Raw genomic sequence first — 17227 nt, forward strand, 5'->3', positions numbered from 1 at the left:
GGTCATCTGACCCCGGTGCTCTTTCCTGCCAAGGCAGGGGGTCGGACTAGATGATCTACCTAGGTCCCTTCCGACTTTAGCTACTATGAAACTATGAAATAGGAAGGTCAGCACAGTGCTTTCAAGAGGGGTCCGTGTGTTTGCTGCTGGTGGAAAAATCCTACAAAAGTGATTTGGGAATAGTGAGTATTAAGAAGTGGCATTTCACTTCCTTTGGTTCCTCATTCCCCTAGTTTACTGTGGCTGCTCCTTCTCTAGACTCTTCCTTTTTCCCGTTTAGAAGTTCTCACTTTATTTTAAAATCATCTTCATTGCATCCCTTTGGACTGCCACTCCTTTTTTTTACTTGCCCTTCTATTGCACTTTAATAGGTGAGGCTACTGAGGATCTTTTAGAGTTCAGCTGTTGATAATTTTTGTTGTGACTATCTGCTTTGGTACGGAGAGAAAAATGAGTGAAATTTGGAGTGACTGGGGGCTGCATCATGCAGTCTGATATAACAGCTCAAGCTGGCCAATGCAAAGTTTCTTATCCCCACTACAGGGAGAGTTTTAGTGAATGTCTTTCAAAACATGGATTAAACTGAGTAAACTAAGTAGCCAAGTAACACAACTGTGTATCACTAGCTTAAATAGACCATGTTTTCTCAAACACTACCTCCTGCCTAAGACTGGTCTGCATGGATAGATCTGTGATTTTGAGATTAGCTAAAGAGTTTCCAGGGCTGTGAAATAGGAGGAGAAAGACCAGATATGTCCAGCAGACAGAAAAATACCCTAAGAAAGGTTAGCTTGATTAGTAGAACATCAAAACTATTAAAAAGGAGAGACTATCAGTAATACCTCTGAAGTAAAGAACAATGGGTCACTAAATCAATTAACTTGCTTAGCTGCCTAAATAGTAATACCACAGCTGCTGCACTGTGGAGCTGGGTACTTCTATCCCAGGAAGAAAATCAGCTTTTCCACTTAATGCACGCACCTCAATTTGGGGGGACTGATTTTGGGGGGGAGGAGGGAGGTGTGTGTTGTATGAGAAAAAAATATAGTAAACATTTTCTAAAGATTATTTCATGTTTTAACACCATAGCTGAATTGTCTGGATAACTGGAAATTGTTTGTTTTTGTAAGGTTGTGCGAAAAGCTAAACTGAACCTTATCTTTCTCAGAAGGAATTATACGTCTATTCCCTTCCCACGCATTCTTATTCACATGTAGCAGGTGGAAGAACTCTGAAGAGTTACTGCATGTACCTGGGTCATGTAAATTTCCTTCCCCCTGTACCATGTATTGATTGGATCCTAGCTGATAATCTTAAATGAAGTCCCTCTAGGTCTGGGGGAAATCCTCCAATACAGTAATAATTCTTTCTATACTGATTATTTACTGTAACTTTTTTTCTTTTTTTTTCAGTTTTACAGCAGTAACAAAAATGTAGGAGAATGAATAAAATGAGTTCTCTGCAACATAAACTTCCACAGTGGATGTCTTCACAAAGGAAAGGCTATCCTTGGGAAGACAAAAAGGTATGATGTCATGTTTTGAAAGTCTGGTTGGTTGAGGCTATGTAATGTAACCAAATAAAATGATAGATATTTTAAGTTAATCTCTAAGCTGTATTATTAATTATTTAAACATTTATAGCTTGCCTCTAAGATTAATAATAATTATGCACATTATGGGTCAATTATCCATCTTACCTGCATTCAGTAAACCTGTCAAGGGAGAAATTTATATCAAGTTGACAATACAATACAATTCAACCTTCAGGTTTTCTGTCAGTGACTAACAACGGAATAGCATAAGAATAAAGTTAATTCCTAGCAGTCAAGATGCACACATTATGGTGGCTTAAACACAAATCCATATATCATGTTAACTGACTGAGCTTGCTAGAGTTGAATACTTTTAGACTGGTACTAATAAATTCCACTATTAAAATTGTTGCACAGTTTCCACTTTGAACGTGATTTAACCTTCCCTTAAATGGGACAAAAACATTTTATTGTTAACTTTATTCTCAACATTTATGAATAGATATGAAGTCAAATTATAATTTAACTATTTAGGATTTATGGGGAAAGGGTTTCGTAAATAGATAGCTTATACGTTCTCTTTTTGCTCTTCAACGATTGCTTTTAGTTTGTAACTGTTAGGTAGTTTCAGCCATGGATTTGAATTCTTAAGTGAATGTGAGAGTTTCATAAAAACTGCTAAAAACTTGTTTATGATTATTTGAACAACAAGAACAAAATCCTTGTATTTAAGTGCTTCTATGCCATGCTTGAAACTAAAGCAGAATCCCGTTGAAGTTGTGTGGTAGAGGCAGAAAATTAAACTTTCCATTCTGGTCCAGTTTCTTAAGATGGGTGAAAGATTAAAAAAAAAAAAAAGGTAAATCTAGCTTTTATCACATTTGTATATGTTCAACTTTCCTTGCACTTTATTAAATTGTAACAGTGAAGTTTTTTCCTGATACCCAGTCTAAATGTACTTTGCTGTAACTTCAAGCCATTGGTCGGCATCCTCCTCTCTGGAGCAAGAGAGAAAAGGTGCTTTTCTTACTCTTTATGGCAGCCCTTCAAGTATCTGTAGACTGCTGTCAAGTCCTCTCTTAAGTGCCTTTTCTGCATGCTGAACACCATCTGGTGACTCAGAGTGGCATGGGGCAGCCTAGCCACAACCTGGCCCTGTGGAGGGAGGGGCCATGCCCCTCTCCCCACTGGCCCTGTAGGGCAGGGGGTGTGGCTTATTCCCAAACCAGCACAGCTAGGGAAGGGGGCATGGCCTGGTATCATGGGGGTAAGGAGTATGGCTTGACCCCAACCCAGCCCATGCTGGGTGGGAAAGGGGTGTGGCCCTGCCCCGATCCAGATGCGGGGGGTGGGGTATGGCCTGACTGCACCCAGTAAATGTAAATTTAAACCTGCTGCCATCTGCACAGTTTTTAATGCATCCAAATTGCACAACAAATGTTATTTGTTATTGGTGCTATAGTTTCTTTTCCTAATGTGGATTTAGATTCAGTGTTATTCTCAAACCTAGTTATTTCTTATTTCCATGTTTTATGCTAGCTGTCAAAGCACTGAAGCTCATTTTCATTGCAGCCATGCAAAATTATATTTGTATAAAATTAAATCAATTGACTCAATGTTGCTAAGGTCATATTCAACGTTATATTAATGGCACTCATTTTCTTTTATTATCAGTTTCTTTAGTCACTCTTCAACAATTAACATTTTGTAGTAAAGACAGAACCTGAGCCAGATCTTTGATGTGGCACATTACAAATTAAACAGGAGCAAAATAGAAATACTAAGCCAGTAAAGTGGATTAGAGATGAAAAATCAACTAGAATGTCTATTACTTTTAAGATTCAGAGCACCTGTCCGGCACAAATTTAAAAAATGTTATTCTAATAAACTAGGTAAATTTCCCTCTCCCTCTCCCCTTCTGCCTCCCCACCTCCTCACTGATGCACATGTATATTAAGACCATTACTCCGGTTACGATGTCAAGCATTTCAAAGTTAGGTGGCCTTCCTTGCACCATTCTGATACAGTTCAGGGCTCTTTAAAGAATGGGAATGCTGGAGTGTTTCCAAGGCTACAATTGCAAGAATTTATAACATGGGTAAAGAAACATATTTCCGTTAGTCTGGTTTTTCGGAAATAGCTGTTTCATTTTGGTCAAAATTCTCAAAAAAAAAAAAAAAAAAAGCCAAAATACATACTCAGCATGCAGAATTTAGTCCACATGGTTATTAGCAGTACAAGCTACTAAAACAGTTAGACAATCTTATAATAGTGGGTATAATCAGCTCTACCTATGAGAAGCTTTGTAAGTCAGAAGGCAGGTCAAGGTGACACCTGATAGATTCACTCATTCAGAGAGGCGTGAGCTTTCGTAGACTACAGCCTACTTTATCATATGGCATAGCTTATAGTACCTTATAGACCAACTTGCAGATCAGTAACCTACAGCCCAAGGAGCCTTTGAATCTGGCCTGAAGACCACTTGGACTAACTTGTCCAGAAAGAAATGTGCCTTTTTAGGCTCCTGCTTCCTTCATCAGATGCTATAGATATAGCAAGTCAACCTCTGTTTTGGGGGAGGGGGGTTGTTAGTGACTAAGGTGATAGCTTTAGCATCTGCCAAAGTAGCCTGTAGCCTACAAATGCTTATTCCTTTCTGAACAAGTTAGTTTATAAGGTGTCACCCTGCCTTGCCTTCTGCCTAACTTTAGACTAACACAGCAGACTTGCAACTGTTCAGAAAACTATTTAGCAGTAACAACTAATGCTAGATTTGTTGTGGTGGCCAAGAAAAGGCTTTAAGGCAGGTTGAGCTATTGTAGTGCTAACAGACATATTTGCAGTGTGGCTTAATGTGCCTTGTAACAGAGCCTCCTTTAAATGTTGTTAAACAGAAGTCTCATGTTCAGAAGAGTCTTCTGGAAGATGACCTGCCTTTTTTAGTGTTCCATGGCTCCATTGTCTACAGCTATGATGCCAGCGATTGTTCCTTTCTCTCAGAAGATATCAGGTAAAAGCTGTGTATTTACTTCAAGTGCCTTTATCTCTCCATTAGAAGGGTTTATGTCTCTGAAAGTGCCTGTTCATAATGATTATGCAGTTTTTATATGGAGACTGGGTCAGTTGTCTACCACAGAAAATGTTGGCTTATACTGAAGTCTTTTTTTTAGCAAAGTGGTGTTCAAAGTCTGGCCTGTGGGCCAGGTCCAACCTGCGGAGCTGAGTCATGTGGCCTGTGGGGATGTCAACAGGCTCAGAAATTTGGTGGAGGGGAGCCATGGCAATGTTAGTTATCATGGCTCTGGTGTTCCCAGTGCACAGCCCTGCAGCAGCATACAGCCTCAGCCCACATGTGAGATTTGACCCATGTGCTGGCTCCCCTTTGCTCATCCAGCCTGCATGTTGGAAAAGTTGAGTACCACTTCAGCAAGTAGCAGAATTCTCTCTGACTTTACACATAGCTTATATCAGTGGTCTGAAACGCATCCAGCTGCTGTACATAGTGCACATGCCGGACTGCCCTGATCTGGCATATGGGGCCAGTCCAGCATAGAATCATAGAAAACTAGGGTTGGGAGGGACCTCATCTAGTCTAATCCCGTGCTCAAAGCAGGACCATCCCCAACTATATGACCGCAGCCAAGGTTTTGTCTAGCTGGGTCTTAAAAACCTCTAAGGGTAGAGATTCTGCCACCTGTTCCAGTGCTTTGCCACCCTCCTGATCAAAGTTTTTTCCTAACCTAAATTTCTCTTGCTGCAACTTGAGACTGCTGCACCTTGTTCTGTCATCTGCCACTGCTGACAACAGTTTAGCTCCGTCCTCTTTGGAACTACCTTTCAGGTAATTGGAGGCTATTATTAAATCACACCTAGGTCTTCTCTTCTCCATACTAAATAAGCCCAGTTCCCTGAACCTCTTCTCATAAGTCATTTGCTCCAGCCCTTTAACCATTTTTGTTGCCTTCTTTTGGGTTCTCTTCAATTTGTTGACATCCTTTCTGGGCACAGTACTCCAGATGTGGAGTCATGAGTGCCATATAGAAGGGAAAAATCACTTCCCTTGATCTGCTGCCAGCACTCCTACTAATGCAGCCCAGTATGCCGTTAGCCTTCTTCACAACAAGGGCACACTACTGGCTCATGTTAAGCTTACTGTCTACTGTAACCCCCAGGACCTTTTCTGCATTGCTGCTGCTTAGCCAGTTGGTTCCCAGTTGATCCTAAGTGCAGGACTTTGCACTTACCCTATTTGAACCTCATGGGATTTTCTTTTGGCCCAATCCTCCAATTTGTCTAGGTCTCTCTGAATCCTAGTCGTATACTACTCTTCCCCATTACCTTTATTTGGAGTGAAAGTAGTACTACCAATAATTTTAATCACTCATTTTTAAGTGAGGTATGTGGCTGTTATGTTCAAAAATACTCAATTTTTAAAACAATTAAATAAATTTATTTTCTTTTCAGAATAAATTTAGCTGACGGATCTGTGATAGGATTTGACGTTGAATGGCCACCATCATACATTAAAGGAAAAGTGGGAAAAGTGGCCCTAATCCAAATTTGTGTGTCTGAGGAAAAATGTTATCTCTTTCACATATCTTCAATGTCAGGTGAGTGCTGTTTTTTTGTGCCCCAATTCACGTGAACATGAATGGCCTCTTCATGTATTTAATCTATGTTTTCGCTCCTAGAAGCAGCTAGTAGTTAGTACTTCAGTTAACAGCAAAACCCTCTCACTATAATATGCATGTCCAGTTATGTTGTGCTCTGCAGGTCTCTGAGCCCATGTGCGTCTCTTAAGAAGAAACCGCAAATTGAGCCCATTATAACTGAGATGCTTTTGCAGCATGGCATTTGGCATTTGTTAAAATTAATCTGTTATCTTATCACTGAACTAATGCGAATTCTTTAAATTTTTGGAATAGTAGTTTTCAAATGTTTTGGACCGGAGCTGCAGTTTAGACCCCATGATACGGTAACACTCATTCGAGAAATACCTATGTAAGATTCTGTGAAGAGTGGACGCAGAGGCCGTAACAATATCAAAATTGTAGTGTAAAACGGAAGTAGTGAAACAATAAATTCTGGGAGTGCATATACTTACCAAGTTAGTGGAAAAACTCAGTTTCTGTTTTCTACAACTAACATTTCTAACTGTTAGTATTTTTGGGTGCATATTTACAAATCAGATGAAAGTTCCTGAAGATATATACTGCTAAATAAGATGTCTAGAATGCAAACTATCCACAGCTGAGGGAAAATAGATAGCTTTTATATACATACAAGTACAGGACTGGAAGAGGCCCTTAAGGCCATTGAGTCCAGTCCTTTGCATTTTCAGGCACCTGTTTGACATTATAGAGTCCTAAAAGTTCATTCACTTTAAACTCTCACACTACAACCACAAAGCAAAAGCACATTTTGTAAGCAAAGAGTTAAAGATGTCGCTATACTTTCAGTGCTACTGCAATGGCAGAAACGAAATATTTTGGCTGCCGTGTGCTCAGCCAGATCCAGGGAAACTACAGATCCTTGGAAGAGGACTATGCCTCGTATTACGGAGAGAGGCACCTGCTCTCAAATAATCCCATCTGACTTGAGGAAAAATTCCTTTCTGACCCTAATCGGTGATTGGTTTGATCCTAAACAGAAAAGCAAGGTCCCCTAGTGCGGTTCTTGGATGGTTTCTAAGGCTCCTGACAGGCATTAAAATAATGGCGTGACGGAATTTGATCCCTGATCCCTACAATGCTACATCCTACCGCGCCACATGTTGAGGAGGCCTAGTGTTGACTCTCAAGGGAACTGCAGAGCCAGACATGACGACATGCTGGCTTGCCATGAACCCCATGGACCAGCACCACCTGATACAATATTTGTCTTGCCCCTGCGCTCCTGAAGGAGTTGGAGAGCAAGACATGGTGCTTGCAACCCCTTTGGGAACTGCTGGGCAAGGGGTGATGGTGGTAAACTGTATTTTCCCATTTTCTGTTTACTTCCATGTCTTTGACTGTTCTTTTCTGAATATCTGTTCTGAGACCTTATGCACTATTGAAGTCGAGATAACAAACTGTAATTCCCTGAATCACTTTTTCCTGCCAGCCGCCCCCCGCCCTTTTTATAAGAATAGGTAGTACATTTGCTCTTTTTCAGTCATAAACTGCTGTACTTGAGCTGAAAATGTTGAAGATCCTGTTTTGTTGAAAAACCTGTTTTTTCAGTATTGTGGAACAGAGATTATTTGGACCCCCTTACTTTGTCACAGTTAGCAATCTAAGTTGTGTTTCGCATCAGATGTAGTATTTCCCTAAGCATGTCCTCATTCCCATTTGCTATTCTGCCTTTGCTAGGGTTGGTTCTTTGACCAGTCCAAAAAATCCCAAAAACATTTGATCAGTTGACCAGTCAAATATTGTTAAGTAATTTTCAAGTGTTTAAGCATTACTTTATTAGAGCAGTAAAGGGAGAGACTTGAACCTTCAGTAGCTTAGTTACTTATGCTAATTACAAAAAAAAGTTTATTGTAAAACGATGAAATTAGTTCATTACAGTGTTTTTTAGAATTTAATAACTAACAATATAAGTGTGAATGTAAACAACATTTGAGATTGGGAAGTTCTTATTCCCATTTTTTTTTAATCCCAGAATTCCAGGATTAGTCTCAACAGGTACAAAATAAAATACAAAGAAATGAAACAGAAATAGAATGCACATAGGACTACAAAAGACACAAATCTGCATTTAAGTACAGTTACAATAAGTAGGTAGCAGGCCAACTCTTCAAGCATTTTGCTTTGTGTTATCATCACCAGCATTAACTGCTTTACTTACAGCTTCATCATCATCAGTATCTCCCTCTTCCCTTTCTTTTGAATATTGACCCAGCTCTTTATTTTCTGTTTTCATTGCTCATCTTTAAATTGTGATACACAGTCACCAGCTTTGCAGTATTTCTTTCTGGCTTTTGAATGGATGATTCCCCAAACTGACTAGTCTTGTTCTGTACATGCAGTAGTGCAGGGAAGTGTTTAAAGAATTTCTGCCCCTGTAGCTAGATTGAAAGGAAGACCTAAGCCTTTCCACTCTGATGGAGTTTTGATTCAACTGCTAGGATTGCACTCCACATTGTTTTATGAGTGAATGGGCTGCTGCTTGCTTTATAATTTGCTGCCTCTGCCAGAACTGCTTGCTTGTTTGTTTTTATATTGTTTAACATTTGCAACAGCTACCATAAGGCTGCAAACTGAATCAGATTTGTCATCAGAAAGGTCATGGTCTTGGAAATGTGGGTCAAGAATGTAGGCAGCGCTGTGTGTGGGAGGGATCACTTGGTCTTTTCCATGATAAATAATATTTTTGTCTTTTTTTTTTTCTCTTCTGGCTTTCTGAGTGATCTTTGTTCAGTGTTCTGGCAAATATGTTTCTTTAAGGATCAGGAATTCATGCTAGGCATCTGGCAGTGTAGAACTTATCATTTTCCATCTTTTGAATTGGACTGTGTAACAAGCTCAAGTGGTGAAATTATTAACATCATGAAGAACATCAGGGTGGATTATGCAGGACAATACCTGGCTGTTCAACAGCTGACTGATGTGTTTTCTTACATGTTTGAAAAGCTTTAAGAAATTTAATGGAGGTTGTCTGTTGAGTACAACAAGGCTTACTCAGTATGGATACAATTAAGTGCTATCCTGTCTGATGCATCACTTGGATACTTGTTTATCAGTGAAGCCCAAGTACCTTTCATATTCATAGCGGTTTCAGTCACAGCCAAAATGACCTTCTTTGGACCAAAGTGATTCAAGATATTTTTAACTGGTCAGCAGTGTACTAGGCTGTGTGGTTGTGATGCTCATTTGTGCATTGGAATAAGAAAAACACTGGTTTTGGCATTGTTAAGAAGTTAATGACACCCTCATTGTGAATATTGCTCCATCCATCAGACACTAGAGACACATGAGAAGCTTGTATAAGCCATTTCTTCATAGTTTCATAGTAGCTAGGGTCAGGAGGGACCAGAACAGATCATCGAGCCTGACCCCCTGCCACAGGCAGGAATGAATGCCGGGTTCACAAGACCGCAGATGGGTGATCATCCAACCCCCTCTTGCATTTGCTCAAGGTAGGGGCAAGGACCACTTCCCTGGGAAATAGGTTCCAGATTTTGGCCACCCTAACTGTAAAATATTGCCTTCTGATCTCTAACCTAAATGTATTCTCCATCAGCTTATTACCATTGTTCCTTGTCACCCCAGGTGGTGTTGGGGAGAAAAAAGGGCTCTACCTATTTGTTGTTGATCTCCCGTGATGAGTTTGTAGGCAGCTACCAGGTGCCCCCTCAGCCTCCTCTTGCTGAGGCTAAACAGGTTCAGGTCCCTCAGTCTCTCCTCATAGGGCCTGTCCTGCTGCCCTCTCACCAAGTGGGTGGCCCTCCTCTGAACTCTCTCCAGGCTGGCCACATCCCTTTTGAAGTGCAGCGCCCGGTACTGGATGCAGTACTCCAACTGCGGCCTGACCAAGGTCTCATAGAGGGGGAGTATCACCTCTCTGGACCGGCTTAAGATGCACCTTTGGATGCATGACAAGGTATGGCTGACCTTGCTGGCTGTGGTCTGGCTTTGGCAGCTCATGTTCATCTTGGAGTCAATAATGACTCCAGGATCCCTTTCTGCCTCTGTGCTTTCAAGAGGGGAACTCCCCAGCTTGTATGTATGCTATGGCTTCCTTCTCCCAAGGTGCAGCACCCTACATTTATCTACGTTGAACCTCATCCTGTTATCATCTTGCAGCTTTGTAAATTGGATACAGTTTATGAACGTACTCCAGCATATAAGTATTTTCAACTAAATGAAATAGCGTACTGCTTGCATTATTATCTGTAGGAGAGAGAAAGAAATGCATGTTCAAGTTCCCTTTTTTGACCATTGTACATTCAATCCAGAAAACTCTTAATACCAATTTTAGTAGCATCTGAAGATGATACTTCCCAGGAGTAAGAGCTCTTGATACTGAACTATGTGGAGTAGCAAAACTGTTAGTGGATGGTATAAAAATGGAACTACCTTTGCTTTCACTATCACTTGCATCTTCATTTAAGAGAATCTGTGCTTTATGAAGATACTGCAGCAATGATGAAGTGGGACAATGCAAAGGGAAAAATAAAGTTTGATTCAGACAAGTTTGCCCTTCCTTGCTGTTTGACTATAGTATTCATAATCTGTTTTGATAGTATCTGGACCCCTAGCACAGTGGTTCAACAAGTATTTCTCCATTTTATCTGCAACTGTCATATACTTGGAAGAACTGAAATTGTACTGAGCTTTAACAGCTTTTCCACATACCTTCCTACTAAAAATTTCCAAAGATAAGATTTTGGCCTTCCTAATTATCCATAATTGAATGTCTTACAATATCTCTTGAATTTAATTTAGCTAGTAGCCTTCAGTGCATCTATGATATTCTAGACAACTAGGATCCAGTCCTTTCTTGCAGCTTTACAGAGCAGACTGTTGGATCACCCAGTGGGAGTAGGTGGCCCCACTTCCCTACAGCAACTGCAGTGACATAGGGGCAGTCATGACTTGTAGGCACTTGTGACCTGTGACACTGTGGTGACTGCTTGTGTGTGTGTGGCTCCCTGCTTCCTGCGATTACAATAGATTGCCAGTAGAAAAAGCTTTATTATTCTGTTGGTTTGGGGTCCTTTTTCAGCACACAGTAGCTCAGGTAGTCCCATGAGGCTTAATGGGGGAGTAAGAGAATTGCTCCGGAGAGAGGAGCACAGCAAGGGGTTCCTGCTTCTAAACTGTGTGTGCGCATGCTTGCTTATACCAGGGATGCTCAACCTCTGGCCTATGGGCCAAATGCAGCCCATGGAGCCATTGCAGCTGGCCTGCAGGGTGAGCATTAATATCATCACCCTCCCCCTGCCAAATTCCCAAACTCCAAGTCCCAGACTGCTGGTTGCAGCTGGTCCATGCCCCCTTCCCCACATCTGGAATCAGGGTTGGGCCACAGGCCAGGCTGGGGTCAAGCCATGCCTCCTTTCCCCATTGGGCTGGTTTGGGGTGGGCTGTGCCTCTTTTTTCCCTGCTGGACCAAACCACACTTCCTTTTCCCCCATGGCACCGGGTTGCAGCTGGGCTGCCCCCTGCTTCCCCGAGCCTTCTTGCACATGGTTGTCTAGTGCCCAGTGTGCCAGCCTCGGTGCCAGATTTGGACTACTGGAGGGATCTAGCCCACAGACAGATGGAGCACTGCCCATCCAGCTTGCCAGGGAAAAAGGTTGAGCGCCACTGCCTTATGCTGACACCTGCTGGGCTAAAGGAAAAGGAGTCCTCCTCACTCTTACCTTTGCTATAGGTGGCACCATGATGCAATAAAAAAGGTAGGCCACAACCTACACAAGGGCATTCTTGGCTTCATGAAGTATTTTACAGTATTTGACTTTGTCAAATAAAAGGTGGTCATTTGATCTGCTAATTGACATTATTTGACTGATCAGTTAACTGGTTTGCCAACCCTAATCTTTGCCCTTAATTACATCCTCATCCTTGTTTAAGGCTGAAGCAAAGTATTAGCATCTGGGCCATACCAAGCTTCTCCTGAATCTTGACACTATCTTCCGTGTATTACAGCCTTACTTCCTTCTTCCTAGCTAACCCCTTTTATATAGCTGCAGAAGCTTTTGCTGTGTGTTTCTAATTTTCCTTGCAGGATCAGACTTAGTTAAGGCTTTAGCTATTCTTGCTCTGTTCCTGCATTCTTTCACCACTGAAAGATCTTTCTCCATCAATCCCTTTTCCTAGTCCTTGTAGATCGGGGCAGGGAATAATTTTGGGCAGAGGGCAGCTTACCCAGTTTTGGCAAGCTGTTGAGTGCTGCATGGGTAGCCCCACCCCTTGACAGGTGCCCTGCCCCCTGGCCACCATCTTGGGACCAATGTCTTGGGACCAGCGTCTCAGGGCCAGCACCGGTGGGGCCCAGAGTGGGGTGCAGGCTGGCAGGGGTCTGTGCAGCCGGGCTGGGCTGCACTAGCAGGGAGAGGGGGGAGCTGGCCTGGCTCCATAGAGCCCATGCCAGCTGGGACCCAGTACTCCTGCTGCCCTGCCCTGGGCCCTGCCGGCATTAGCCCCAGGACACCGGTGCAGGCCCTGTACACCCACTTACTCCCAGCGCCCCCTCAGCCCTGCGGTATACATGGTGGGCAATGTGCAGCCTGACCCCTTGCTCCCTGGCAGGGAATGAGCTGGTCTGGGGAAAAGTGCCCCCCTCCCCTGCCCTGTGACCGGCACTCCCTGTTGCAGCCACTCGCAGCCTGCGTGGGGCTGTCCTGAGCAGGCATAGGCAGCCCCACGCAGGAATGCGAGCGGCTGCAGCGTGAGGCACCGGCCACGGGGTAGGGGAGGGGCCACTTTTACCATGCACAGCACCAGCTTGTAACCCGCCCCTGCTGCCAGCCTCGGCCCTGTGCTCACTCTGGGCTTTCCCATCGGGGCTGTGCAATGGGGGCAGCTGCTGCCTCCCTGCTTGCCGCACCAAGCAGTGTTTGCCATCTCCGCATCTGTGCTGCCCAGCGCATGAGCTCCGGGTGGGCAGCAGCAGCAAACAGTGCCTGGTGCGGCAAGCGGGGGGTAGGGGGAGCCGCAGCTGCTGCTGCTATGGCGCAGTCCTGACGGGCGAACCTGGATCTGGTGTGGGGCCAAGGCTGGCAGCTGGGGCAGGTTATGAGCTAGTGCTGAGTGCAGGAAAAGCAGCTCCTCCCCTGCCCTGTGACTTGCGCTGCAGCTGCTCACAGCCTGCGTGGGTGGGGCTGCCTGTGCCTGCTCAGGACAGCTCTGCATGGGCTGCAAGTGGCTGCAACAGGGAGCACGGGCCACAGGGACGGGATGGGCTGCTTTTCTCTGGGCTCCTTCCCTGCCCACGATCCTCCCCCATTTACCTGAGTTTCCAGCGTGGTGCAGCCACATGGTCCCTGCTGGGGCTTCCGGCTAGGGATGTGGAGCTGGGTGGGCCCTGCTGTTGCAGGAGCCCACCGGGCTTCCCCTGGGTCCTACTGCCCCTGATTTGTCATTTTTGACAGGAACCCAAGACAGATAACTATTAATTTTCTAAATGTTTTTAGGGGCCCCATGGGCTGGATGGAATGGCCTCATGTGCCAGATCTAGCCCGTGGGCCGTATTTTGCCCACCCCGTTGTAGATACTTTGCTCATTGTTTAATGTTGTATTTGAGGAGCTTTTTTCATCCAAGTAAGTTTGCAGCCCTTCCCAACCAATTTTTACTTTTTGCTTGGGATGCAGCCTCCCATTACTTACAGATAGAAGTACTGTAAACAATTACTGTCACTTTCTCTGTATACAAGCTCATAGACTAGAAGGCACAAATTGCAACATCCTGGAGATTGGTGTTCCATAAGCACCAAATTGAGGAGGAATATAGTAGTGGTCAGGTGAAGGAAGCAGTCGTCTGTTTTCCAAATCTGGAATCTTGTGACATCTGCTGCATGCCTGGAGCTCAAATTCAGGGTATGATGAAGACATTGCTGTAAGCCATACATTCCTTAAGCCTCAACCTTTTTCCTGATACCCCTTCTGGGTATTTATGACACTGCCATGAATGACTTGTAGTAGGTGAGAGGAGACTGTGAGGCTCCAGATAGAAGGATAAAGGAGTTTGGATTGCAGGTGGTAGGCTAGTTGATGCTCCTCACTGAAGTTAAAAGCTGAGGTAGGAACCGTGCCATTATGGAAGTTAACAGTCAGATCAGTAGGTGGTACTGACTGGAAGGGTTTGAGTTCTTTGAGAATGGGTTGATATTCTGGGAAGGATTCTTATCTAGTGATGGGATCTGTCTTACAAAGAACAAAAAGATTGTCTTTAGAAACTTTACAAAAACTTGGATGGATAACTTCCATGATTGGAAAATTAACATTCAGAGATATCCCTCTTTTTGGAAGGATCAGTTTTGGGGGGATGCAGATAGTACTGCGCTCTGTGGACAGTACATATCCCTGCTACCAGATCTGGGAGAAAGAAAGCAACAGATCTGGGTGTTGTATCTGGGTAAAGATGAAGGGTGAAAAGAGCAGCACTGATATTATGATGAGGGCTTACAAAAGGTGGAGGAGGCATTCTTCGAATAGGCAACAAGATAAAAATTACAAGACAGGTTGAATGGTGAAATTTTAAATTCCTTTTGTGTTTTTTGGAGAAATAATACAAAAAAGATGTTTTCTATACGTTAAGAATTTTCTGGACAGCTTTCTGATTCAGAAAGTTAAAGATGCAACTGGAAATTACCTACTTTGGAACTTGTTCTGAACAATAAGGAAGAATTTGATGTGAATATGAAGGTAATAGGAATTTTAGGAGGAAAGGATCATAACATGACTGATTATTCTAAGAAAGGGAAGGAATAAAAATAGAAAGCAAAGGCACTGGACTTTAAAAGGAGTAGATTTTAACTGACTCACAGAAATAGATGAAAACCTTATGTGTAGACAGATTGAAGGATCATGGGAAAGTAGGACCGGAAGGGACCTCAAGGTCTAATCCAGCTCTCTGCTCAAAGAAGGATCATCCCTGACTAAAGCATCTCATCCAAAAGACTGTCTAACCTGCTCTTAAACTTTTGAGGGTGGAGATTCTTTGGTTTCTCTAGGTAATCTGTTCCAGTGCTTGACCACACTTATAGTCAGAAAGTTCCTCCCAATCTCCAACCTAAATTTCCCTTGCTGAAGCCTAAGGCTATTGCTCCTAGTCCTGTCCCCTGCAGTCACAGAGAATAGCCCTTCTCCATTTTCTCTGTAATAGTCCTTCAGGTGTTTAAAGACACTTACCAAAGCCTCCTTCAGTTCTCTGTTCTCCAGACTAAATAGCCCTAGTTCTGTCAGCCTTTCCTCTTAGGTCTTTCTTCCCAGGCCCCTGATTATTTATGTTGCTCTTTGCTTGACTCTCTCCAAACTGTTCACATCTTTCTTGAAGTGTGGGGCCCAAAACAGGGCACAGTACTCCTAGTGAGGCCTCACTAGTGCTGAATAAAGTGGAAGAATCACTTCCCTTGATTTGCAGGCGACACTACAACTCAGTACACTGTTTGCTTTTTTTTGCAATGGGCACACTGTTGTTCTGTCCCAAGTGCAGGACTTTGCACTTGTCCTTGTGGAATTTCTTTTGATTGATTGATTATGTACCATTTCCTCAGTCTACCCTGGTCATTCTAGATCTTGGCTCCACCCTCTGGAATGTCTGCAACTCCACCCTACTTGATGTTATCCACAAATTTAGCCAAGTGTACACGCACTCCCATTCTTCAAATCATTGCTGAAGATATTGAACAGTACCAGACCCAGGACAGACCCAACCTAACCTTCACAAGTCCTCAAAGAGGATAGCTAATGACTCTGAAATTCACTTCAGCCAATTCCTTCTGTACTGTAGGGGTGCATCCTGTCTGGCCAACTTGAAGGCATCACACTTCACTAAGTAATCTCTAGCCTGTTCTACTGCCAATTTGGGCTGTTTGTCTCCTTCCTTATTTTTGGCTGCCATCTGCACTAATCTGGTAGCTCCTCCATTTGTGAAGACTGAATTTAAAAAGGGCATTAAATACTTCAGTATTTCCTGCATTATCTGTAACTAGATGGGTTGAATAAAGGCTGGCAGTACCTAAATGGCACATTATTGAAAACTCAGTAAGGCTAGGGACAGACATTACACATAACCTAGTTTAAGTGATCAGGCTTTTTGTAGCTAATCAACAGGTGACTTAATGTCCTTCCTTGGAATTGCTGTTTGAGAAGAGCTGTTTGCTCCCCTCCCTCCCCCTTGCCACTCTCTGCTAAGCGCAAATTCCGCCCTCCCCTCTGCCTTGCTGAGGAGGTGTCTGTGTATTAGCCAGCAGACCACATGCTGGGTCTGTATTGAATCAACAGATAGGTAACGGCTTTCTGTTTTCTTAATGGGGCAATGAACACTGAGATATGGGTGATGAACCCTGTTATCAGCCCTCCCCCCCGCTCCCCCCGGCTTGTTTGCCTGTCAGTTTGGTGCAGGCAGTACTGTATACAGAAGCATGGAGGGAGAGTGCAAAGCTCTGTATCATCAATAGATGCGTGCACTGTACACCCCACTTTGCCTCAGAGTGCTTACCCAGGGCTGCAGGCTGGCAACACTCCCATCCCTTGAGCAGCCAGTGGGGAAAAGCCTGGGACTGCAGGCAGGGTGGGGGTTCACATCCCTCCCTAATCAGAGCCCTGCTGGGCCCTGGCCATGCCCCCCTCAGTTTAGCTCTGTGGAAGGGCAGGGAGGGTTGTCTAGCACCCCCACAGCTTCTAGCCTGAGCCACTGCAGGCATTTGCCTGAGTTTCCTTAGTCCAGAGGGATTTTCTGTATGGTTGGAAACCAGTTCAGCCTAGACAAGTTAGACTAACCTGCAAAGGTTAAATAAATTCAGGCTCTGGATTTTTGAATGTCTGTCCCTAGCCTAAGAGGTTTATACCAAGCTGGTGGAAAGATAAGAACTGCAGGAGACCTATAGGACTATGCAAGGAATTTCTTAACTACTTTAAAAATGAGAAAGCAACAAAGAGATTTCAGATTTCATAGACATTAGGGCTGGAAGGGACCTCAGAAGATCATCGAGTCCAGCCCCCCGCCCAAAGGGCAGGAAGTCAGCTGGGGTCATAGGAT

General features: G+C 43.6%; 1 protein-coding gene across 5 annotated transcripts in view; it reads left to right on the plus strand.

Moving 5' to 3' along the window:
- WRN (Werner syndrome RecQ like helicase) overlaps positions 1–17227 on the plus strand; it is a 162362-nt gene that overhangs the window by 13246 nt on the left and 131889 nt on the right. For 3 of the 5 annotated variants that reach the window (XM_019556383.1, XM_019556386.1, XM_019556384.1), the window contains exons 2-4: positions 1413–1525; positions 4429–4544; positions 5999–6144. In XM_019556383.1, coding sequence (XP_019411928.1) covers positions 1442–1525; positions 4429–4544; positions 5999–6144 — 346 coding nt within the window. In that variant the 5' untranslated portion in view covers positions 1413–1441. Of the gene's footprint in view, positions 1–160; positions 183–1412; positions 1526–4428; positions 4545–5998; positions 6145–17227 lie in introns of those variants that run through there. The other 2 variants (XM_019556385.1, XM_019556387.1) reach the window with 2 other exon arrangements.

The sequence above is a fragment of the Crocodylus porosus genome, unplaced genomic scaffold, assembly GCF_001723895.1.
Source record: "Crocodylus porosus isolate Cpor-Errol unplaced genomic scaffold, CroPor_comp1, whole genome shotgun sequence".
In the NCBI taxonomy this organism is placed as follows: domain Eukaryota; kingdom Metazoa; phylum Chordata; order Crocodylia; family Crocodylidae; genus Crocodylus; species Crocodylus porosus.